At 59.8% G+C, this 24,080-nt stretch overlaps 2 protein-coding genes across 7 annotated transcripts in view; both read left to right on the forward strand.

Annotated features, from left to right (window-relative positions):
• The window catches only part of COPE (coat protein complex I subunit epsilon), an 18,434-nt gene extending 3,622 nt beyond the window's left edge, over positions 1 to 14,812 (forward strand). Inside the window, exons 2-10 of the mRNA XM_017852672.1 lie at positions 1,640 to 1,702; positions 3,523 to 3,623; positions 7,156 to 7,308; positions 8,647 to 8,700; positions 9,388 to 9,469; positions 10,813 to 10,968; positions 13,888 to 13,956; positions 14,387 to 14,461; positions 14,608 to 14,812. Of these exons, the coding sequence (XP_017708161.1) occupies positions 1,640 to 1,702; positions 3,523 to 3,623; positions 7,156 to 7,308; positions 8,647 to 8,700; positions 9,388 to 9,469; positions 10,813 to 10,968; positions 13,888 to 13,956; positions 14,387 to 14,461; positions 14,608 to 14,655 (801 nt within the window). The 3' untranslated portion in view covers positions 14,656 to 14,812. The remainder of the gene's footprint in view (positions 1 to 1,639; positions 1,703 to 3,522; positions 3,624 to 7,155; positions 7,309 to 8,646; positions 8,701 to 9,387; positions 9,470 to 10,812; positions 10,969 to 13,887; positions 13,957 to 14,386; positions 14,462 to 14,607) is intronic.
• A 2,363-nt stretch (positions 14,813 to 17,175) lies between these two features.
• The window catches only part of CERS1 (ceramide synthase 1), an 18,242-nt gene continuing 11,337 nt past the window's right edge, over positions 17,176 to 24,080 (forward strand). For 2 of the 6 annotated variants that reach the window (XM_017852674.1, XM_017852675.1), the window contains exons 1-2: positions 18,190 to 18,502; positions 20,758 to 20,917. In XM_017852674.1, coding sequence (XP_017708163.1) covers positions 18,338 to 18,502; positions 20,758 to 20,917 — 325 coding nt within the window. In that variant the 5' untranslated portion in view covers positions 18,190 to 18,337. Of the gene's footprint in view, positions 17,749 to 18,189; positions 18,503 to 18,761; positions 19,123 to 20,757; positions 20,918 to 24,080 lie in introns of those variants that run through there. The other 4 variants (XM_017852677.1, XM_017852676.1, XM_017852679.1 and 1 more) reach the window with 4 other exon arrangements.

The raw sequence follows: 24,080 nt of genomic DNA on the forward strand, positions 1-24,080 counted from the left end.
TCCTGCTTTGGCCTCCCAAAGCACTGGGATTACAGGTGTGAGCCACCGCACCTGGCCTGTCTCTTTTAACTGAGCGTGGCATGCAACCCTGGGCTGGTCACCTAACTGATGTCCACCTCAGAAGGTTGACTGAGAGTTACTTATTTTTTATTGAGACAGAGTCTTGCTCTGTCGCCCAGGCTAGAGTGCGATACTGCGATCTCGGCTCACTACAGCCTCCACCTCCCGGGTTCAAGTGATTCTCCTACCTCAGCCTCCTGAGTAGCTGGGATTACAGGTGCCCGCCACCACACCTGACTAATTTTTGTATTTTTAGTAGAGACGGGGTTTCACCATGTTGGCCGGGCTGGTCTGGAACTCCTGACCTCAAATGATCCACCCACCTTGGCCTCCCAAAGTGCTGGGATTACAGGCATGAGCCACCACACCTGGCCTATAATATGTTTCTTTACATGCTTGAGAAGGTACATCTTTCACCTGTCCATCCCATTTGTAGGTGGGGCTCAATTTCTGCAGCCTCCACTCTCCATGCCTTTGACATTCTTCTGGGAGTTATTTATTTAAAGGCATCTTGTTCCAAATCACAGCCAGATACCCACTCTGGCCAGCAGGACCTGAGCAGAAGCTGCTGGGGCCTCTTGGCAATGGCAGCCTGAGTCAGGCTGGGGCCGGTTCTGCGGTGGCCTGGGATGAGGACACGTCTGACATCCATGCTCCTCCCTCAGGCTGGGGAGAAGGAAGAGATGTGGCTTGGAATCTGTGGTTCTCGGCCTCAGAGGACAGGGCAGAGTGACTCCCCTGGTTTGGGCACTGGGTCCTTTGACCCTGTGCCTTGACAGCTGGCAGGCCCTCTTGCTGAGAGCCTTCTCAGTCCCCTCTGTTGAGAGGTTGTGGAGTGGTGATGCTGAGGTGGCTGGGCCCCTTCCCAACTCCACTTTCCTCTTGAAGCCCCCAGGGGCCTGGGCCAGCACCCACAGGCCACGGCCTGAACTGCACTCTGACTGCCTGCCATGGGCACCCTGGGAAGTCAGCCAGTCCCCGGGGGCAGCATGCACAGCTGTGTTCTGGAGGACGGGCCCCAGCCTCCCTTCCTGGCCTGGGCTCAAGGGCAGTTTCCTTATCGTCCCTAAATGGATGTTGCCACAGGTCACCTCCCTCTTGCCCCTCAGTTCTGTGCAGTGACTGGACTGTGGGGTTGTGGCCCAAGTACAGAGTTGTCCCCAGGGTCTCCCCTGGCCAGGGCTGGACACAGATGTCACCACACTGAGGTAGCCACACTGAGTTCAAAATGTCTTGAGACAAAAGCAGGAATCAATCCACAGTGGCCCCATGTCCACAAGTTAGAGGTGCGGGCGCCACCCTGGCTTCTTAAGTGTGGCTGGAGCAGGCACTGAACTTGGGAGCAAGCCTCCTTCCTGGGGTGGTGTCAGCGTGGGATGAGATCAGGCATCCCCCGTGTAGGGTACCCCCAGCAGAGGCCACTCTCGGGTTGCGGAGAATCAGGGCTAGGACTTAGACCTCCGACCCTGCCAGAGAAGCCACCTGTCCCCAGCGTACAGGGGCCTGTCTGTCATGCTCACCCTGTGTGGGCTGCGCTGGGCCTCCCACTGTGCGTCCTGACTCACATTGGTTCCCACAGCTGTCAAGCCCAGAGAGAGATGTGGAGAGGGACGTCTTCCTGTATAGAGCGTACCTTGCGCAGGTGAGTGAGGGCCCTGGCCGGGGACGAGAGTGACGAACAGAGTAGAGGATGGAGCTGGGGACAGGAAGGCACCACAGCGTGGGTGCCGGGGACAGTAAAAGCAGGGACCCAGGCCTGCAGTGTCCAGTGACTGAACAGCCAGCGCAGCCAGCGTGTGAGGGCGGCTGTGTCACGGAGGCCCGAGACTGCCAGGCCAGGGGGTCTGGGTCACAGCTTCTTGATTTTTATTTTTTTTGAGACGGAGTCTTGCTCTGTCGTACTCGATCTCAGCTCACTGCAACCGCCGCCTCCTGGGTTCAAGTGATTATCCTGCCTCAGCTTCCGGAGTAGCTGGGACTATAGGCACACGCCACCACACCCGGCTAATTTATATTTGTGTGTGTGTGTGTGTGTGTATATTTTTTTGAGATGGAGTCTCGCTCTGTTGCCCAGGCTGGAGTGCAGCGGCAAGATCTCGGCTCACTGCAAGCTCCGCCTCCCGGATTCACACCATTCTCCTGCCTCAGCCTCCAGAGTAGCTGGGACCACAGGTGCCTGCCACCACGCCTGGCTAATTTTTTTGTATTTTTATTTTGTTTTGTTTTTTTGAGATGGAGTCTTGCTCTGTCGCCCAGGCTGGAGTGCAGTGACTCATTCTCGGCTCATTGCTAGCTCCGCCTCCTGGGTTCACGCCATTCTCCTGCCTCAGCCTCCCGAGTAGCTGGGACCACAGGCGCCTGCCACCATGCCCGTCTAATTTTTTGTATTTTTTAGTAGAGACAGGTTCTCACTGTGTTAGCCAGGATGGTCTCGATCTCCTGACCTCGTGATCCGCCCGTCTCGGCCTCCCAAAGTGCTGGGATTACAGGCTTGAGCCACCGCGCCCGGCCAATTTTTACATTTTTAATAGACACGCAGTTTCACCGTATTAGCCAGGGTGGTCTCGAACTCCTGACCTCGTGATCTGCCTGCCTCAGCCTCCCAAAGTGTTGGGATTACAGGCATGAGCCACCGCACCTGGCCAATTTTTTTTTCTAAAATAATTGGTAGGAGCCAGGCACAGTAGCTCACAACTGTAATTCCAGAACTTTGGGAGGCTGAGGTGGGAGGATTGCTTGAAGCCAGGAGTTCAAGACCAGCCTGGGCAACATGGTGAGACCTCCATCTCTACAGAAAAAATTTTAAAATAAGCCAGACATGGTGGCATGTTCCTGGAGTCCCAGCTACTCAGGAGGCTGTGGCAGGAGGATGACTTGAGCTCAGGAGGTCAAGACTACAGTGAGCCGTGATCACGCCATTGCACTCCAGCCTGGACAACAGAGCAAGATCTTGTCTCTAAAACGATAAGAATGGGGAACCATCTAGGAGGGAACACAGTGAAGGACAGGTCCCCGGCTACAGATGTGACAGTGGTATCAGTCTGGGCGTCCTCGGGAGGGCCAGTAGGTGGGGCAGGGTTGGCTGGGGGCATGTCCTACTTTATAGAAGTGCATGCCACAACCCCCATAACTGCTGCTGCCCTGTTCCTGGGTGACATGCCTGTCCCCCCCTTCACCTCATTACCAGAGATGGACAGCTGCCAGGAGACAGACAGTAACCTGCCAGGGTCCCCAGCTCAAGGCATGGGCAGTGTGGCCCTGTAGATGAGGGCACACCTAGCTGCTCATGACAGGTGACGCCATACCCACCTCCATAGTGTACTGCAGTGAGGGTGGCCCTTGCTGGGCTGAGGGGTCCCTGGTGGGGCAGGGGCTTCCTGTCTGGGGCTCTGCCTGCCAAGCTGAGGACATGGAAATTCTCTGGGAGGGACGGGTGCAGCTGACGCCTCGTCCCTATTGCAGAGGAAGTTCGGCGTGGTCCTGGACGAGATCAAGCCCTCCTCGGCCCCCGAGCTCCAGGCCGTGCGCATGTTCGCTGACTACCTCGCCCACGAGAGCCGGAGGTGAGGCCCCGGAGGATGGGTCGGCCTGGGGCACAGGGCCTGTCGGTTATGAACCTGGGTGGGCGGGGGCGTGGCATGCAGCGCACAGCATCCCTCAGATTAGGCGCCTCTCCCCCTGCTACCCTGCTGCTTTGTGCCTCAGTTTCCCTCACTTGCACAGCAGTGGGGGGCTGAAGATGGATCCTGTTTCAAAGGGGAGGGTCAGAGACAGTGCTGTGTGTGCACATGCCCTCATGGACCACAAGGCACTCTCAACCTAGAACTGAAAATATCAATTACCGAACAGCCCTCTGCACCACCCAGAGCCCGAAGATGGCCCAGAGTGCGGCGGGGGCAGGGCCCTGCCATCAGTTTTCTTATTTATTTATTTATTTATTTATTGAGACGTGGAGTCTCACTCTGTCACCAGGCTGGAGTGCAGTGGCGTGATCTCGGCTCACTGCAAGCTCCACCTCCCGGGTTCAAGTGATTCTTGTGCCTCAGTCTCCTGAGTAGCTGGGATTACAGGAACATGCCACCATGCCTGACTGCTTTTTGTATTTTAGCAGAGACTGGGTTTCACCATGTTGCCCGAGGTGGTCTCGAACTCCTGAGCTCAGGAGGTCTGCCTGCGTCAGCCTCCCAAATCCAGTCAGTTTTCTAGTCCCAGCTAGTCGGGGACTACAACCTGCCAGTGTCTCCCCTGGAGCCCAGGTGGAGGGCGGGTGAGGCCATGCCTGTCCTGCCCCTGAGCCACAGGCCAGCATCTGTCAAACGCCCATAGGCGGCAGCCAAGGGGAGATGGGGCTGGGCTGTGGGGACCCAGGAACCTTGCCCCCTCCTGCTGTGGGGTCGGAGTGAGGGTCTGGCATGGGGAGACTCTGCTGTGATCCTGCTCTTCCTTGGCCCACGGAGGCAGTGCCCCAACTACCACCTCCCTTCACCCAAGGAAACCTGGGGTTCCTGGGAGCTGACTCCAGTGCAGAGGCAGCATAGTGGGGTGAATGGTGTCCCCCAAAAGGTATGTCCATATCCTATCCCACATGCTTATGAATGTGATATTTGGAAAAAGGGTCTTTCCCGATCAAATTAAGAGATAGGAGATGAAGACGTGCTGGATTTAGGGTGGGCCCCAAAGCCAAGGACTTGTGTCCTTTTAAGAGATAAAAGGAGGGCCGGGTGCAGTGGCTCGCACTTGTAATCCCAGCACTTTGGGAGGCTGAGGTGGCCAGATCACCTGAGGTCAGGAGTTTTCGAGACCAGCCTGGCCAACGTGGTGAAACCCCATTTCTACTAAAAATACAGAATTAACAGGATGTGGTGTCTGTGATTCCAGCCACTTGGGAAGCTGAGGCAGAAGAATCGCTTGAACCCGGGAGGCGGAGGTTGCAGCGGGCCAAGGTCGCACCAGTGCACTCTAGCCTGGGTGACAGAGGGAGACTGTCTGAAAAAAAAATAAAAAATAAAAGGAGAAGACAGAGGCCCCACTGAGTTAAGCCCATGTGACAACAGAGACAGACTAGGGTGACAGGTTAAGCCAAGGAGTGCCACAAATGGCCGGCAGCCACCAGAGCTGGGAGAGAGGCCTGGGACGGCCTTGCCCTCCAGCCTCCAGTTGGAGCCAGCCCTGCCGCCACCTTGACTTCAGACTTGTGGCCTCCAGAGCTGTGAGGAACGAAGCGCTGTTGTCCTTAACCACCCAGGTTGTAGTGCTTTGCCACAGCAGCTCCGGGACATTCGGACGGGCGACCTCCCGGGGCCACTGTTTCTCCCACCCTACACTTCACCAGCTGGAGTGAAGGCGGGGAACTCTGGGTCCCCGAGGAGCAGCAGCTGCTGTGAGCATCACAGAAAAGCAGCCCTGGAGAGCAGGCGGTCCAGGCAGGGGCTTGTGGTGCGTCAATCTGGCTGTACAGCCGCTACCTCACTGGCAGGACTCCCCCCGGACGAGGAGCATCCATTAGTAATTGGTTTTGGTTTTGATTTTGTTTTCTTTTCTTGAGATAGGGTCTTGCTCTGTCGCTCAGCCTGGCATACAGTGGCACAATCTTGGCTCACTGCAGCCGTGGTCTCCCAGGCTCAAGTGATCCTCCCACCTCAGCCTCCCGAGTACCTGGCACTGCAGGCACGCATCACCATGCCTGGCTAATATGTATTTTATTTAGAGACGGGGTTTTGCCATGTTGCCCAGGCTGGTCTCAAACTCCTGGGCTCAAGCGATCCCCCCAGTAATTGGTTTTGTGGCTGTTGTTTGTTTTTGAGATGGTCCCCCTCTGTCACCCAGGCTGGAGTGCAGAGGTGCGACCACAGCTCACTGCAGCTTCAACCTCCCGGGCTGGAGCCATCCTCCTGCCTCAGCCTCCCAAGTAGTTGGGACTACAGGCGCCACCAGGCCCAGCTGACTTTTTTACTTTTTTGTAGAAAAAGGGGTCCTACTATGTTGCCCAGGGTGGTCTTGAACTGCTGGGCTTACGTGATCCTCCTGGCTCGGCCTCCCAAAGCACTGGGATTACAGGTATGAGCCACAGCGCCTGGCCCCATTGGTAACTGTAACACCTTAGGATGACAACATTACAGTACCAACGCTACAACAGCTGGCAGCGTTTACGCACCCTTGTGTGCTGGAGCCTCAGGAAGCTTTGTAAGGTGGTCTTGGGAGCTCCTTGCTCGTCCCCTGCATGATCCCTGTAACGTGGTCCCTCAGCACGGGGAAACAGACTCAGACCTGAAGTCACTTGTCCATCGGGCGTGGCACTGTGGCGAGCCCTCAGTGGAGCCTGGTTGATATCAGACATGCCATGCCCTCAGTGACACCTCAGACACAGGCCCTGGGCAGACAGGCCCCAGACGCGCGTGGATGCTTATAGGGTCACAGAGCCGCGTGTGGACCCAGAAGAACACCAGCTTTGGTCTAGGGGGGCTCCCTCCCCTGCCGTCTCTTGTTAGCTGCTCAGTAGCCATGGGGAATGGAGAGTCTGGGTCCAGTTAGGGACATGGAGGCATGGGCCGAGCTGAGCCGGTCCTCAGCCTCTCCTGGGCTCAAGCCTGGCCCTGGCCCGCATCTTCAGGGTCAGGGCGTAGCCAGCACCCTGGACTTCAGGGACTGAGGGCAGCCGCCCTGGGCAGGGGGGTGCCCCAGGGGCTCCCATCCTGCACGGCCCCTCGGCACCCAGGCCAACCTCCTGCTAGAAGATGTGGCCTTGAAGCCCACAGGGCTGATGGGTTATGGTCAGGAGTCCCAGCTGGGCTCACCAGCCTCCTCAGGAAGGTGGGTGAGGTTAGTGTGAGACTGGCAGCACTTCCTCATGCCCTCTTGGGGTGCCCCACCCCACATCTCCCAGCCTCGGGGTCCTTGCCTGGCCCAACATGAGGGCCGCTTCATAGGAACGGAGGGAGGACGTGTCGGGACAGCTCGATGCTCGGCCTGCTGCTGCTCTGCACCCCCAGTGCCTGGCTCACCCTCTCTGAGCCTGTCTGTTCCCAAGGAAGGGGACCCTCTGAGGTCCCACAGGGGCCGCCCCAGCTGTGGGTCCTGAGCATCTGTGTCTTCCAGGGACAGCATCGTGGCCGAGCTGGACCGAGAGATGAGCAGGAGCGTGGATGTGACCAACACTACCTTCCTGCTTATGGCTGCCTCCGTCTATCTCCACGACCAGAACCCGGACGCTGCCCTGCGTGCGCTGCACCAGGGGGACAGCCTGGAGTGGTGAGTGGCCGCCCTGCTCTGGGGCCGGCCCAGGGAGGCAGGTGCCCGCTGCCACATCTCCAGGCTGTGCATGGCCTTCCTGGCCGTCGTCATGGGAGGAGAGAATGCGGTGGTGCTGAAATGAGGTCCTGGCCTGCTGTCCAGGCTCCAGCTCCCCTGCCCAGTGTGGGAGGCACTCCCATCTGTGCGCCAGGCTGCGGCTCCAAGGACACGGTGCCCAGGCTGCAAACCCTCTGTTCCCAAGGGCAGAGCAGAAAGCGGCTTTGTCTCTGCTCGGTTTCTGCGTCCCCACCCCCACGGGGCCTTCTGTGTCTCGGCCCTGGGCCCAGTCTCTCAGGCCTCCCTGGGCCCCCCACACCGGCCCTCCTCCAGGGCCCTCTGGGGTTGAGGTGCTGGAGCCCTGCACAGCAAGGTCGGTGCTCCCCTCCACCCCAGGATGTGACTCCAGGCCACGTCCAGGCTACTGGTCACAGAAAGTGTGTCAGTTCTTCCCCGTGAGCTGTCCCTGGAGTGCCTGCTGTCCACTATGAGTTGCAAGCTGGGCATTTCATGGTCGCTGTGGATCTGCTCCCATCCCACCTCCGTCCACGGAGGGCTTAGAATTGCGGGTGGCAGCCAGGCATGGTGACAGGCACCTGTGGTTCCAGCTACTCAGGAGGCGGAAGCGGGAATATCCTTTGAGGCCAGGAGGTGGAGGCTGCAGTGAGCCATGATGGCGCCACTGCACTCCAGCCTGGGCAGCAGAGCCAGACCCTGTCTCACACACAAAAAAAGAAAAGAAATAGGGATGTCATGCTGCCAGCAAGCCGGCTGACTCAGTGCTGGTCCAGGTGCTGGCTCCTGTTGTCAGGAAAACAAGAACAAGAGGCCTCACAAGTCATTGGTGGTCACAGCCGCCTGGGGCCGAGAGGGATGAGGGGATGAGGGGATCTGCAGAGAGTAGGTGGCCCCAGGGCTCTGCTGCAGGTAGAGGTGCAGGGGCAGGTGCGTGCCCCTCCTCTAGGGCCTTGTTCCTGAGCATTGACAGCCTCCAGGGTGTTGATGAGTCCAGGCAGGGCCCTCATTTGCAAGCACAGCCCATGGAGGCTGCTTCTCCAGATGGGCAGTGAGTGGGCGGGGCCTGGAACCCCAACGGGGGGAGCCCCCAGAGCTCCCGGGCCCGAGTGAGCTGAGCAGTGAAATGTGGGAGTGAGGGTATCCCTCTCTGCTGGGTGGGGCTGGTGGTCCTAAGTACAGATCCTAAGAACATCCCAGACACACAGAGTGAGCCCTGGGTGTGCAGTGGCTATGCAGCGTGTCTGTGGCCATCCGCTGACCGTCCCCCGCCCTGTCCTGCAGCATGGCCATGACGGTGCAGATCCTGCTGAAGCTGGACCGCCTGGATCTCGCCCGGTGAGCCCTCCCACTCCTCTGTACCCGTACTGAGCCATGGCCCAGAGCATCTGTGGTGCTGTCATTACTCTTGTTATTCCTTTCCGTGGGGGTGACTTGCCGTCACTCAGCCCTTCCTTGCAGTATGTTGACAGGGAGGAGGGCCATGGCTGTCTGTGCCTCAGTTTCTCTCTCTGCAGTAGTGGCGGGCCTGTCCCACAGGGTGAGAGTGGGCTTCATGGAGGGAGTGGAGGTCGTGCCCGGAGGAACATGTCACTGGGCCAGCTTGTAACTGTGCCATGGGGCTGGCGGGGCCTGCACGTGGCATCACCAGGTCGGAGGCCATGGCTGGCGGTCCAGGACTCCCCTGCTGCTGTTTCCAAAGCCCTTGCCTCAGAGTTGTTCATGCTGTAGTTCCGTCGCCCTTCCCTGCGTTCCATCTTCCGTGGAGCGAGTCTCTCCCGAGCCCTACCTTGTGCCAGCCACCTTAGGGGTCCGTAGCTGGCTCCAGTCCCGCCTTCCCGGGGCCTGCGCCTGGTTGGGCGGGCAGGGCAGCTCGGGCACTTTGTCGTGGGGTATGAGCACGCAGGGGAGCACATAGTAGGGGCCGTCCCCGGGCTCCGGTGGGCCCCAAGTGGGAACAAGGCAGGGATAGCCAGGCCAGGGCTCTCGGCCACTCAGCCCCTCCGTCCTCTGTCCCCGACCCAGGAAGGAGCTGAAGAGAATGCAGGACCTGGACGAGGATGCCACCCTCACCCAGCTCGCCACCGCCTGGGTCAGCCTCGCCACAGTGAGTCCTGGGCCACGAGGCGGGTGGGCATTGCAGGCACCTGGCTGAGTAGGGTCTGTGGGCACCCCCACCTGTGCCCAGGCTGCTGGCCACTCCAGTGGGGCTCCAGGATCAGGCCATGGCCCCCTGCCAGCCTGGCACAACTCTCAGCCTTCACTCCATTCCGGGCTTCTCACAGCCAAGCGACTTGGCCAGAGGCAAAGCGATGAGATGGTGGGGACGGGGACAGGGGTTCCTGAGCCTGAGGCGCAGGGGTACTCAAGGGTCTGGGTTGGCCTGGCAGCCCCTCCTCCCCCCAGGGCTTGCTGGGGTTTTCTGTGACTCAGCTTTGCTCTCCAGGGTCCTGGTCCCCAGCCAGGGACAGGGTTCAGTGTTCCCATAGCAGCAGTGGAGATGTCCTCAGCTCCCAGGCCTGGGCACCTCCGCCTGGCAACAGCCCCTCTCCTGGTTTCTGGGACGTGGCCCCCTTCTGAGCCATTCTTTTGTGCGGGCCTGTTAAAATATGCTTCCTGGCTGGGTGCAGTGGCTCACGCCTGTAATATCAGCACTTTGGGAGGCTGAGGTGGGTGGATCATGTGAGGTCAGGAGTTCGAGACCAGCCTGACCAACATGGAGAAACCCCATCTCTACTAAAAATACAAAATTAGCCGGGCATGGTGGCACCCACCTGTAAACCCAGCTACTTGGGAGGCTGAGGCAGGAGAATCGCTTGAACCTGGGAGGTGGAGGTTGCGGTGAGCCGAGATTGCGCCATTGCACTCCGGCCTGGGTGACAAGAGCAAAACTCTGGGGGGAAAAAATGTGCTCCCCATCCCTGCCCGCCACGGGGCTGGAGCCTCACCCAGAGGACTTCCAATGGCCGTCCAGTGTAGTGGGACAGGCCCCGGCAGCCCTCTCGGGTAGTTTGAGCTGTTTTCACAGCCTGCCTTGACCTCAGGCTCACCCTGCAAGTATCCCACTGTCCTGAGCAAGCGGGCAAGTCAGAGTTGCTGGTCACAGAGCTGACTCCTCCTCCTCCGACGTGCCCGGTGACCCAGTGGTCCCCACTCAGACCCTGGCCCAGCCACCTGTGCACCTGTGCCCTGGAAGCCCCAGATTCCACCTCTGTGTACCCAGCGCACCGGGAGCCGGGTGGAAGGTGAGGCAGGAGGCGGCTGCGAGTCTTTAGGCCCCGTCAGCAGAGTACAGGTTACAAGTGGTCCCCATGGTGGAGTGGCTGTGCCTTGAACCGGGCATACCAGATTCGTGTCTGTGCAGTGCGGAGCCCCCTCTGGGGGAGGGGGCTGACGGTGGAAGGGCCCCGCGGCCATGGAACAGATGATGATGCGGGACCCTCCCTGCAGGGCGGTGAGAAGCTGCAGGATGCCTACTACATCTTCCAGGAGATGGCTGACAAGTGCTCGCCCACCCTGCTGCTGCTCAATGGGCAGGCGGCCTGCCATATGGCCCAGGGCCGCTGGGAGGCCGCTGAGGGCCTGCTACAGGAGGCGCTAGACAAGGTAGGCACAAGCCTGTCCCAGAGTGGGGACGGAGGGAAGGCCAGGCGGCCGGAGGGCGGGGTCAGGGCAGACAGAAACAAGTGTAGCAGAGATGCCCTGGGTGTGCGTGTGGCCCCACAGGGCTTCTGAGGCCCAGTCAGCAGCGAGATCCACAAAGCCGGGATCGCACCTGCAAAGAAATCCAGATTCCGGCCTCACAGAAATGGGGCATCTGGGCAGCCTGGGCCTTAGTGGTCTGTCACCTCAGCTGCCTGGCCCTGCATGTGGGACCCCTCACCTGAGTACATATTCAGTATTGGAGAGACACTCCCAGTCTTTATTTAGGGGACAGCGTGCTGTGGCCAGGAGCCCAGGGTGACTGCAGTCGTCTCCTGCCTGATGTCTGCACTCTTTTCTTTCCTTTTTTGAGATGGAGTCTCGCTTTGTCACCCAGGCTGGAGTGCAGTCGTGTGATCTCAGCTCACTGCAACCTCCGCCTCCTGGGTTCAAGCGATTCTTTTGCCTCAGCATCCCAAGTAGCTGGGATCACAGGTGCGTGCCACCACACCCAGCTAATTTTTGTATTTTCAGTAGAGATGGGGTTTTGCCATGTTGGTCAGGCTGGTTTCAAACTCCTGACCTCAGGTGATCCACCAGCCTCAGCCTCCCAAAGTCCTGGAATTATAGGCGTGAGCCGCCATGTCTGGCCATCTGCAGTCTTTATGAAGAGTTTATGTTATTTTAAATTTAAAAAAAAATACTATTTTTTGTAAAGATGGGGTTGTTCTTGCTGTGTTGCCCAGATTGTTCTTGAACTCCTGGCCTCCCAAAGCACTAGAATTATAGATGTGAGCCACCATGCTCAGCGGATTTTTTTTTTTTAATTTCTTTTTTTTTTTTTTTGAGATGGAGTCTTGCTCTGTCCCCAGGCTGGAGTGCAGTGGCGTGATCTCAGCTCACTGCAAGCTCTGCCTCCCGGGTTCATGCCATTCTCCTGCCTCAGCCTCCTGAGTAGCTGGGACTACAGGCACCCGCCACCACACCCAGCTAATTTTTTGTATTTTTAGTAGAGACGGGGTTTCACTGTGTTAACCAGGATGGTCTCGATCTCCTTACCTCACGATCCGCCTACCTCGGCCTCCCAAAGTACTGGGATTACAGGCATTGAGCCACTGTGCCTGGCCTGGATTATTATTTTTATAATCAAAAAGGACATCAAAGCTTTTTCCGTTTTGGTGAAATGAATTTTGGGTTTTGTTTGTTTGTTTGTTTGTTTGTTTGAGACGGAGTCTCGCTATGTCGCCCACGCTGGAGTACAGTGGCGCGATCTCGGCTCACTGCAAGCTCCGCCTCCCGGGTTCACGCCATTCTCCCGCCTCAGCCTCCGAGTAGCTGGGACTACAGGTGCCCGCCACCTCGCCTGGCTAGTTTTTTGTATTTTTAGTAGAGACGGAGTTTCACCATGTTAGCCAGGATGGTCTCGATCTCCTGACCTCGTGATCCACCCACCTCGGCCTCCCAAAGTGCTGGATTACAGGCTTGAGCCACCAGGCCCGGCATTTTGTTTGTTTTTTGAAACAGGGTATGCCACCACGCATGGCTAATTTTTGTATTTCTTGTTAGAAATGGGGTCTCACTGTGTTGTGCAGGTTAGTCTTGAACTCCTGGGCTCAAGCAATTCTTACCCTCCTTGGCCTCCTAAAGTGCTGGGATGATAGACGTGTGCCACTGTGCCTGGCTAAGAAACAGTTTTAATCTACTGACAAACACTGGTGAAGCCCTCCTCCCTGTCTGACTTTCCAGGGGCTGAGTTATCAGAAAGTTGTTTGCAGAGCAGGGCGGGCCAAGGGGTGTCAGGCTGGCCCCATCACAGGCTGGGTGCTGCTCCTCCTAGGCAGGGTCCATCTTTAGCTCTGAGCAGTCAGGGCTGGTCAGGAACTCTCAGCCTGATGCGGCATCTCAGACAGGCTGTGTGTCCCTCGCTGCCTCAGGGGCGAGACTGGCGCCTTCCTCCACCACCCTGCCCCTCACTGCCAACCTGAGAACACTTGGATGCATGTTCTGTGTTCACCGCCACATCCTCTGGGGGCTTTTGTTACACCTCTCAGGTGACGCGTTCCGTGACTCACCAGTTAGATGACTCCCTTCTGTCCTTGTCTCCTGAAACACCACCTGGGGCTGACTGTCCGTGCCCCTTGGCCCTGGTGGCCTCCCTGTGGCTGTGGTTACCCTGCATTCTTGCTGAGTTTTGGGAGGCACTCAGGTCCCCCCACTTCCCTTTGGAGCCAACTCATGGCTGCTCCTGTGAGCGCAAGCTGGTGTCCCCCTTCATGGTGGAGACTGAGGCTCAGAAAAGTTCGCTCTCCAGAAAGGTGCCCTGCTATCGGCCTCTGTGGGCAGGCTGGGCTCTGGGCCCATCCTGGCTGGTGCATCTGTGCTCCAAGCAGACACTGGGGCTCTGGCTGGGTCTCCTGGCCTAGGTGTTTCCTACGGTCCTGTGTGCTGGGAGCCTAGAGTGAGTGGGTCAGGCAATGTCCCCAGCCGAGGTTTCCTTCAAGGCTCCTTGGGAGCCGGAGGGGTGGCAGGTCCGCCCATGGCCTCAGGGTTCATTGTGCAGCAGGAGTTGAGGCCATCGGGGCCTGGGCCCCATTGCTTTGAGATGTGTGGGACAAATACACCCTTCCCTCTACAAATGAGGGGTCACGCCCCAGGCTGGACCACAGATGGGGAAACTGAGGCTCAGTGAGGCGGTTCACCCCTTGGCACCGTATCATCGGAGATCACCTTGCAGAGCAGTGGGCAGGGGGACTCTGGCAGTGTCGATCCCACCCCACCTCTGAGGAGGTGACCTTGTGTGGTCCTGCCCAAGGTGGGGGTGACGGGCAGGCATGGGGGCTGGAGTGGCTGACCCTGCCTGCCTGTGTCTGCCTGTGTCTCCAGGACAGTGGCTACCCGGAGACGCTGGTCAACCTCATTGTCCTGTCCCAGCACCTTGGCAAACCCCCCGAGGTAAGTGGCCCCCAGGGTCCAGGCCAACCCTAATATCCCAACCCTGGGACCCCATCCTGGGGTCCAGGCCCTAATCCCTAGGCTCCTGGGAAAGCTCTGCACACAGTGTGCCCACCGCAGCCTGCCTCCCTCACAAACCCTGCGCCCCCCCAATCCATCCTTACCTGGGGCCCTGCCCGACCTGCTCCCCTGAACCCACGGTACATTCCCCACCAGGTACAGATGCCAGCTCCGTGCCAGCACCTTGTCAGGGGCTGACCCATCCCTCCACCCCTACCCTGAAGGTTCTCCGAGATCAGCCCAGTCCCAAGGCAGGATGAGGAGCCCCCTGGGGTACTGTAGCTCTCATCCCCATCCACCCCATGCTGCAGGTCAGAGCCACCATGGGGTCCCCATGTTCGACTCACCTGCCTTCCTGCCTCCCCTGCAGGTGACAAACCGATACCTGTCCCAGCTGAAGGACGCCCACAGGTCCCATCCCTTCATCAAGGAGTACCAGGCCAAGGTGAGTGGCAGGGGTGGCCTGTCCCTGAGAGCCAGGCCAGAGGGCGCCTGGAGCTCAGCCTGGGCTCACATGCGCCCTCTCTCTCTCCCTCCACCCGTCTCCCCACACCCCGCCCCCACCCTGTGTCGCCGTGTGTCTTGCTGAAGGAGAACGACTTTGACAGGCTGGTGCTACAGTACGCTCCCAGCGCCTGAGGCTGGCCCAGAGCTGTCAGGACCACGAAGCCAGGACAGAGGCCAGGAGCCCTGCAGCCCTCCCCGCCTGGCACCCACCCCACATCCCCTCTGGGGGCAGGAGCCCGCCCCCAGCACTCCCATCTGTGAATAAATATCTCAACTCCAGGGTGTTCCCATCTGAGGATGTGCTCTGGCCACTTTGCTGGGGATGTGTGGGAGCTGATGCTCAGGGAGAGTCCTGGGGCACTGGCCCCCAGGGCTGTTCCTGGACACCAGGGTCTGTGACGAGCAGCAGCTGTGCAGACCCCCACCCTGCCCCTCACACAGCCACAACCTGCTCCTGCCAAGCCAGAGGCAGCACAGCCCTGTCACCACACTTCACCCTGGCCCCGAGAGGCCACTGAGCAGCCCAGGTTGGCATCGGGGGAAACTGAGGCACAGAGCAGTCATGCCACTATCATGAGGGGCACCAAGATTCAAAATGAGAACCTCCAAGTGGTCTGGAGGTAGTAGGGGCCAGGGCAGGAAGCACTCAGGCCTCAGCTCAGCAAAGCCAGAGGGGCCCTGCGGGGTCAGCATTAACCCCAGGTGCTGCTCCTGCCACCCCGCAAACCCTCCTCCAAGGCAGAGTCCTGCTGTGGCCGGGGCCCTGGGGCCAAGCACCCAGCTGCGATGAGAGGCGGCTGCACCATAGGGAGGGAGGTGGGTGGGTGGCAGTGGGGCTGACTGGAGCCTCCCAGATGAAGTCACCATTGAGCTGTGTCTACCCGAACAACAAAAAGGAGCTGCCAGGCTAAGTTCTGGGGGGACAGGCACCCTGGCAGTGGGCATGACTGGCGCAGAGGTTCCTCGGTGGCACAGGGCTGTGAGGTCAAGGGGCGCTGCATGGGGATGCATGCCCTTTGACCTCTGAGCCTAGCCTGGGCTTATCTCCCAGGGTTTCCCCAAGCCCCACCCAGGCCTATTCATTTGAAACCGGACCCTGTCTCCTGTTGCCAGGGCAGGACAGCAAGCGACCCCACCCCCAGCCTGGTAGGGGAGGGAAGTGGCAAAAGAGGACTCCCTGGGCAGGGACATTAGGAGGGGTCCAGGCCGAGCTTCCTGGAGGGAGGAGACTTTGGGGTGGGTGCGGGGACACCGGCCTCAAGACTGACCTCTGCCCAGCCTTGGGTGCCTGGTCCCCAGCTGCCAGCAGAGCCGCCTTCCATTCCTGCCCTGCACCCACCTATTGGCAGCCTCCTGGCTGGACCTGCCAAAAAGAAATTCGAGGCTGAGCTGGGGCCAGTGGGTGGGTGGGTGGCGCCTCTCTCATGACCGATGGGCGCCATGGTGACCAGATAATGCTGGCTGAGAGGGTGGAGGGAGGTGACTGGGACTGTCCATGGCTGCCCCACAGGCCTGGCTGGACCTATGAGAGCACGTCCCCCTCGTCCCCCTCTGCCTGCCAGGCAGGTTGTGGCGTTAGTCACATCTCTGACCTCCAGCTGGACCTGAACTATTGGCCAGGCCAGGCCTGGTGCCTCCCACACACTAGGCCCCCAGTCCATATGGAGTCCACATTCAAGAATAAGGAGTGGGACCACGTGCGGTGGCTCATGCCTGTAATCCCAGCACTTCGGGAGTCTAAGATGGGCAGATCACTTGAGGTCAGGAGTTCGAGTCCAGCCTGGCCAACATGGCGAAACCCTGTCTCTACTGAAAATACAAAAATTAGCTGGGTGTGGTAGCAGGCACCTGTAATCCCAGCTACTCAGGAGACTGAGGCAGGAGAATCGCTTGAACCCGGGAGGCGGAGGTTGCAGTGAGCTGAGATTGTGCCACTGCATTCCAGTCCAGACAACGGAGTGAGACTCCAACTCAAAAAAAAAAGGAGGAGCTGTATGTATGTAGGGGCGGATGGTGACAAGTGCCAAGCAGACATGAGGGGTGTGTGGGACTTCAGATTCGGTGGCAGCCTAAGCAGGCGACAGAAGAGCATGCCAGTACCTAGGGGAACAGCATTTCGGGGGGAGGGGCAGAACAGCTAGTGCAAAGGCCCTGAGGCAGGACAGAGCTTGGCATGTTGGAAGAACAGCAAGAAAGCCCACAGATGGAGGGAAACAGGATGCTGTGAGGGCGGCCAGTGAGGACTTGGGCTTTCCCTGAGTGGGACGGGAGCCACGGAGGGCTGCAAACAGAGGAGGAACAGGCCCAACGGTGTCACAGCCTCCTTCTCGCCTCCATGGGGTGAGGAGGAAGCCAGGATACCTGACAGAACCCCAGAGGGTAGTGGTGGTTGGGGGTGGGGGCAAGGCTGTGCAGATGCAGAGAAGTGGCCAGATGCAGGGCCACCTGGATGTGTTGTAGGGGACTGGGTGTGGGGCAAAGGGAAGGTGTGTTCACCTGTGCCCCTGAAGGTCAGGTGCAGGTGTGTGGGAGACAGTGCGGCTGCTGCAGGACTCATCCCTGCATCCTGCACGTTGAAGGCCAGGTGTGGGGACATCCTGGGGGCTAGGATTTGGCGGGGGGGAGTGCAGCAGTGCCTGGGGAGGTGGCAGTCCTAACAGAGGTGACCAGTATCTTCCTTGATGGCCTTCAGGGGCTTTGGGCACAGGGCCTTGTCAATGAACGGTGCATTGGAAAGTCACTTATGGTGGTCCCAATGATGTCATAGTCAATCCAGATTGGGAGTCTCTCCCACGTTGGCACCCACTCCTGCAGCCTCTCTGCAACTCCTGTATTAACCTGATGTTGGGGAGGCCCCCGGGGTTCCCCAGGGTCACAGAGCAGCAAGTGACCCTCAGAGAACCCCCTAATCTCAGCAGCCCCCATTACACCTTTGTCCCAGTAGCCCGCTCTGCAGACCTGCAGACGAAGATGCCTGGGAAGTGCCCAGGGTCCCCGCGTCCAGGCTGGAACCCCATTGTCAAGCTCCTGGTGTAGGGCAGAGGGCTGCGTCTCCACTAGGTGCGCTTCCCAACGCCCTCGCGTGGGCCGTTTCCTTTTGAAGAATGAGAATGTTTCATTGAGGCTATGCCTCCTGAATGCAGGAAAGCCACGGGATGGTCCCAAGACTGTGCCAAGGCGTGCCAGGCCTCGGGTCCTTGAGGAGCAGCGAGGGCTCTGAGAACGGTGAGGTCCGAGCGGGCCGGGGCGATGGAGCGGGAGCGGTGTGGCGTGCTGGAGGGCCGGGAGGAGCGGGGGTCGCCGGCCGAGGGGACTGCCTGCTAGTGTCCCCCGTGCCCCCCGTCACGGGCACGGCGCGGTGGGGTGGGGAGCGGGGGGCGCGTGGGGCAGGCATGGGGCGCGACACGGCGGTACGCGGAGTCTCTCGGGGTCCAGGTCCAACGGGCCCCAGCCAGCTCCGGCCCCGCCTCCCCGTGCCTCGGTTTTTCTGCTGGGAAACGGGCAGGGGCCGGGCCGGGCCCGCCTTTAGGGCCGCCCGCGTCCCGCTGGCCGCCACCGCCCAGCCCGCGCCCCCAGCGGCGGAGCTGCCGCCGGGTCCGCCCCTCCGCCTCCGCTCTCCCGCCCGCGCGCCCGGCCGCAGCTGCGCGCGTGACCGGCCGGCGCGGCCTCCCGCGACTACCAACGGGCCGGGCGGCAGGGGAGGAACGGCGGGGGCCAAGCGGGCCCGGCATGGCGGCGCGAGCCGCCGTGCGGGCCCGACAAGGCCGGAGCCCATGGCGCCAGCTAACGCGCAGCTAGTGCGGCGCGGCTGGGCATGCGGCTGGCGGCGGCGCGGCTGCAGCGGAACTGCGGCTGGGGGCTGGCGCGCCGCGGCCTGGCTGAGCACGCGCACCTGGCGCCGCCCGAGCTGCTGCTGCTGGCGCTCGGCGCGCTGGGCTGGACCGCGCTGCGCTCCGCGGCCACCGCGCGCCTCTTTCGGGTCAGTGTGGCGGGGGTCCGGGACGAGGGGACCCCGTACTGGGGGAAGCCGGGACCGGGGACCTCGGGCCGCCGGCACGTTCCTTTCTTCCATTGCTGGCTGCTGCGGATGAAGGGGTCGCCGAAACGTGGGTGGGGGCCTCGGGCTGGAGAGGCCCAGGACGTTGGAGCGCCCGGACAGGGTCTCTCGGGCCGCCTCGCGCCCCCTTCAGTCAGTGCGGCGTGGGGAACCGGGTGGATGCGGGGGTGTGGCCGGGCTGGGGTGAGTCTGGGACATAGGGGGCCTGAGACAGGTGGGATGTTTGAGACGTGAGGGACCGAGGCACGGCCCTTTCCGGTCAGTTTGGGACCAGGGGGCCCCGCGCAGTGGATAGCTCCGGCCGCCAAGCGCTCTTTCCGGCAGGGCCGAGCCAGACACTGAGAAGACCAGGACCAGGAAAGGGAGGGCTCGGCGCACCGCGGCCTGCGCCATGCGCGTCTCTGCCATGCGGGCTGCGCCCTGGCCCGGAGTGAGGTCCGCTGCCCGTTTTCTGCGGGGTCCGTGCGGCGGCGGGGCCAGCTTGGCCGCTGCAATCGGGAAGAGGCAGGAGCTGCCCGGTCGCTGCCTTGTGCGTGTCTGAGGTCAGCGCCACCCTCCGACCAGGGATGGCAAAGGCCTGGGCGATCTGGCCACTCCAGTGGTCGCTCCCTTGGAGCCCGGGGCTTCAGGGTTGGACTATGCTGCCTCCAAGAGGCGACAGCAGAATTCCCTAGTTTCTCCTGAGACCATCACCCCTGCTGGAGAGTGACCATGGTGGTGACATTGGCGCCTGACCCCTCTCCCTTCCCTGGGGAGGGGTCGCTGTGGCAGGAGCTGGTTGGAAGGTGTCTGGGCCTTTAGCTTGGCCTGGACACCCCCGTGGACCAGCTGGTGTCACCCCGCCCGTCTGGCTGGAGGGTTCAGGGACAGTGTGCCCAGCGCCAACAAAGGGGCCTTTCTCTGCTGGCCGGGAAGAGGCTGGCCCTTGTGAGGTCGAGGATGGGCTGTTGTCTGACTGCCACTCTCCCCACTCCCTTCCCCATGTCACCCACATGGGGGAGAGACCCCAGCCACCCCTTGCTGTGAGAGGGGAGACAGGGCTGTCCAGGGTCCCTTCCTGGGTCTGCAATGGTCTTTATCTTGCTTGTTGCCCCTGCCTTCTTCCTCATTTCCAGCTGGGAAACCCGAGGCCCAAGAGGGCATGCGGCCCCCCACCCCCACGGGACGGGAGGATGTGGCCGCTGGTAGACTACCAGGGCGGAGCCCGGGGGCTCTCCCCAGCTTGGGTGGGGTGCTCACCCCATTTCGAGGTTCGCCCTTCCTCAAGAATGGGTGGAGGGGCTGCCGGGTGCTCCAAAGCTCATCTTCTTGGCAGCAGCCTGGTTGCCAGGGGTTACCGGAGCGGGCTCCAGCTGTCTCCATGACAACTGCTGGGTGCTCTGGGCTCCGGCCCCCTCAGGCTCTGGGAAGGGGGCGGGACTTGTCCAGGGGCGGGGCTTGGCCGGGCAGCTCTGGAGCCCCGCCCCCAGGGAGCTTGAGCCCCCCTACCCACCGCACTCCCTAACCCCTGCCTTGGAGCAAGCAGCTTCCTCTGCACTCCCAGTGCCCCCTCAGGGTCACAGCTCGCCTGTGACACCTCTTCCGCGTCCTGTCCCCTCTTTCTCCCTCCAGCCCCTCCTCCCCTTTCATCGTCCCCAAGTTCCCATGTCCCCGCCACACCTTCCCCCCAGTCTCTCCCAGCCCTCTAGTCTCTGGTCTCTCCAAATTCCCCCACTGAGGGGGCGACTTCCTCACAAGTTCTTCCTCTCCCCTCTGTCAGTCCCATGGGGCTCCCTGTGTTTCCCAAGATGCCACCATATAACCCTTCCATGTTCCCTTCATGGGTCACCCCCACCAGCCCAACTCCCTCGGGCTGACGCATCCATCCGTCTCCCTCACCATAAGCCCAAGTGTCCCCCACTTGGCCCTCAGAACCCTCCTGCTCCCCTCCTCTCCCCTCGGAGCCTCCTCCCTCACTCCCTTCCCAGCACCGCCCCAGCCGGACAGCTGGGCACTAAGTTTAGCCTTGGCAGGTGCCTGTGGGCTCTGTTTATGCTCCAGGTGGCTGTGGGCATGGGGGACGGGCCTTCCCAGTGCTGCCTGGCCTGGGGAGTCCCTGGGCCTCAGTTTCCCCACCCTGGAGGCATAGTCTCTGGCCCCCAGCACCAATGGCTGCCCGCCCGTCTTCTCCCCCATAGCCCCTGGCGAAGCGGTGCCGCCTCCAGCCCAGAGATGCCGCCAAGATGCCCGAGAGCGCTTGGAAGTTTCTCTTCTACCTGGGCAGCTGGAGCTACAGTGCCTACCTGCTGTTTGGCACCGACTACCCCTTCTTCCACGACCCACCATCTGTCTTCTACGGTAGGGGCCCTGAGGGGATGGCCGGGAGGGCTCTGCTTAAAACACAAAGACAGGAGGCAGTGACAGGTGCTTGTGGTCCCAGCTACTCATGAGGCAGAAGCAGGAGGATCGCTGGAGCCCAGGAGTTGGAGGCCAACGGAAGCTATGAGCACGCCACTGCACTCCAGTGTGGGAGACAGAGTGAGACCCTGTCTCTTATCAAAAGAGTTAAAGAGGGCCGGGCGTAGTAGCTTACGCCTGTAATCCCAGCACTTTGGGAGGCCAAGGTGGGTGGATCACGAGGTCAGGAGATCGAGACCATCCTGACTAACACAGTGAAATTCCATCTCTACTAAAAATACAAAAAATTATCCGGGTGTGGTGGTGGGCGACTATAATCCCAGCTACTTTGGAGACTGAGGCAGGAGAATTGCTTGAACCCGGGACGCAGAGGTTGCAATGAGCTGAGATCTTGCCACTGCACTCCAGCCTGGGTGACAGAGCAAGACTTCATTTCCAAAAAACAAAAAAGATGATGAGAATGAGAAGTGGGCTGGGCTCACTGGCTCACACCTGTAATCCCCACACTTTGGGAGGCAGAGGTGGGAGGATTACTTGAGCACAGGAGTTCAAGAGCAGCTGGAGCAACATGGTGAGACCTCCATCTCTATAAAAAATTAGCCTGGCGTGGTGGGACACGTCTGTAGTACCAGCTACTTGGGAGGCTGAGGTGGGAAAATTGCTTGAACCCAGTAGGTGGAGGTTGCAGTGAGCTGAGATCATGCCACTGCACTCCAGCCGGGGCAACAGAGCAAGACCCTTTCTGGGGGAAAAAAAAAAAAAGATGATAAGAAGTGGCTGTGTCCAATTGATCGGAATGGATGTGGCCTGAGTTCTGGGTGGGCTGGGCAGGGAGGTGACTGCAGCGTGCTCTCTGTGACCTGTCCTGGCAGAGAATGCAGGGCAGGGTTAGCATCGCCACTGGGCAGGCTGATGGAGGAAACCCCATCTGTAATGGGGGCAGAGGGGGCTGCAGCTTCTCTGCCCTGTGAGGACCACCAGGGCTGTGGGCCAGGGACAGACGGGATAGCTGTTTCCTGCCATGTGATGGGAACAGCCTAGAGGGCTTCTGGTGGCACAGAGCCCAGAGTGTACAGTGGATGTGCCACCCATGGGGCCACTGTTCCCATGTAACACCTTGATACCCTAGAGGAGAGGTGTTAGCTGTTGCTCAGTTTTCCTTTTAGACGGATGACCCATGATTGAACTCTCTTCTTTTTTTTCTGAGACAGTCTCACTCTGCACACCAGGCTGGAGTGCAATGGCACGGTGTCGTCTCACTGCGTCCTCCACCTCCCAGGTTTAAGTGATTCTCCTACCTCAGCCTCCTGAATAGCTGGGATTACAGGCACGCAGCACCACACTTGGCTAATTTTTGCATTTTTAGTAGAGACGAGGTTTCACCATGTTGGCCAGGCTGGTCTCCAACTCCTGACCTCAGGTGATCTGCCCGCCTCGGCCTCCAAAAGTGTCGGGATTATAGGCATAAGCCACCATGCCCGGCCTCTCTTAACATTTTGGGCATGGAGTTGCCTCTAGCTGCTGCTGCTTTTTTTTTTTCTTCTTCAGACGGTCTTACTCTTTTGCTCAGGCTGGAGTACAGTGGCGCGATCACGGCTCATTGCAGCCTTGATTTCCTGGGCTCAAGCAATCCTCCCACCTCAGCCTTCTGAGTAGCTGGGACCACAGGTGTGCGCCACTACCCCCACAGAATTTTTTTGTATTTTTTGGTAGAGATGGGGTCTCACTAAGTTGGCCAGGCTGGTCTGGAACTCCTGGCCTCAAGCAGTCCTCCCACCTCAGCTTCCCAAGGTGCTGGGATTACAGGCGTGAGCCACCTCGCCCAGCCTTAGTTGCTTTTTGTAAGTGATACTCACAAGTTAGCTGATTATTTCCATGTTCATTTATTGAGCGCCTACTATATGCCAGAGCGGAGACACAGCTAGGAATGGTCAGAGAAAGCCCTGTGCCCCCATGAAGCTGGCCGTGTGGCAGGGGTGACAGACAGTGAAGTACACAGTTTATCAACATCAATAAGTGTGGATGAGAAAACTTGCGTGGAGAGAAGAGGCAGTGTGCTGTGTTGGGGAGGTAGGGAGGGGCAGTTTTTAGCAGGGATGGGGTGGCCCCACTGAAGGGGACTGAGTGAGGGCCTGGAGGTGCCTGGGGCAGGCAGGAGAGGCAGTGACTTCTGTTCAGATGAATGGAGGCCATGCCTTCCAGGCCTTGGAGGCCACTGTCAGGATTCGTTACTTACCTGTGGGCTGGGAACAGAGGAGGGATGTCACCCCGGGTTGGGCATCTACCCCAGGAGTCCAGGAGGGGGCTGACGGCAGGAGCTGGAGCCCGAAGGGACTCCCACCAGGACTGAGCTGAGGGGAGGGGATGGGAGCAAAGTGGCCAATTTTAGAAACGTTTAGAAGGCAGAGCTAATAGTATTTGCTGCCATCCTAGAGGTGGTGTGAAAGGAAGAGGGTGAGGATGATGCTAGGGTCTTGAGAGACGGGGGCTGATCGGGGAGACCAAGATTCTGGATTCAGGGATGGAGACAAGGCAGGGATTGCATTGAGTGACCCAACAGTAGGTGGGACACAAGTATGAAGAGGTGGGACAGGCCAGGTGCAGTGGTCACTCCTGGAATCCCAGCACTTTGAGAGGCCAAGGTGGGAGGATCACTTGAGCCCAGGAGTTCGAGACCAGCCTTGGGAATATAGTGAGACGCCATCTCTACGAAAAATAAAAAAATAAAATTAGCTGGATATGGTGGCACGTGCCTGTGGTCCCAGCTCCTGGGGATGCTGAGGCGGGAGGATTGCTTGAAGCTGGGAGGTCGAGGCTGCAGTGAGCCAAGATTGCACCACTACATTCCAGCCAGGGTGACAGAGTGAGGCCCTTTCTCAAAAAACAAAAGGAAAGAGAGATTTGAGACCCCTGAACTAAGCCAGGACATCCCCCCATCCTGTGGGGAGGTAAGTCTACAGGAATGGTGGGGGGCCCCTGTTGGAAAGGTGGGCAACAGATCCAGCGAGGTGGCCAGGGGCGAAAGCTCAGGCTCGGATGTTTCTGGAGAGTCAGGATGCAGAGGATCAGGGCATTTCAGAGTTTCACCCAATTTTCTTTTCTT

The sequence above is a fragment of the Rhinopithecus bieti genome, unplaced genomic scaffold (assembly GCF_001698545.2).
Source record: "Rhinopithecus bieti isolate Rb0 unplaced genomic scaffold, ASM169854v2 scaffold_34968, whole genome shotgun sequence".
NCBI classification, from domain to species: Eukaryota; Metazoa; Chordata; class Mammalia; order Primates; family Cercopithecidae; genus Rhinopithecus; species Rhinopithecus bieti.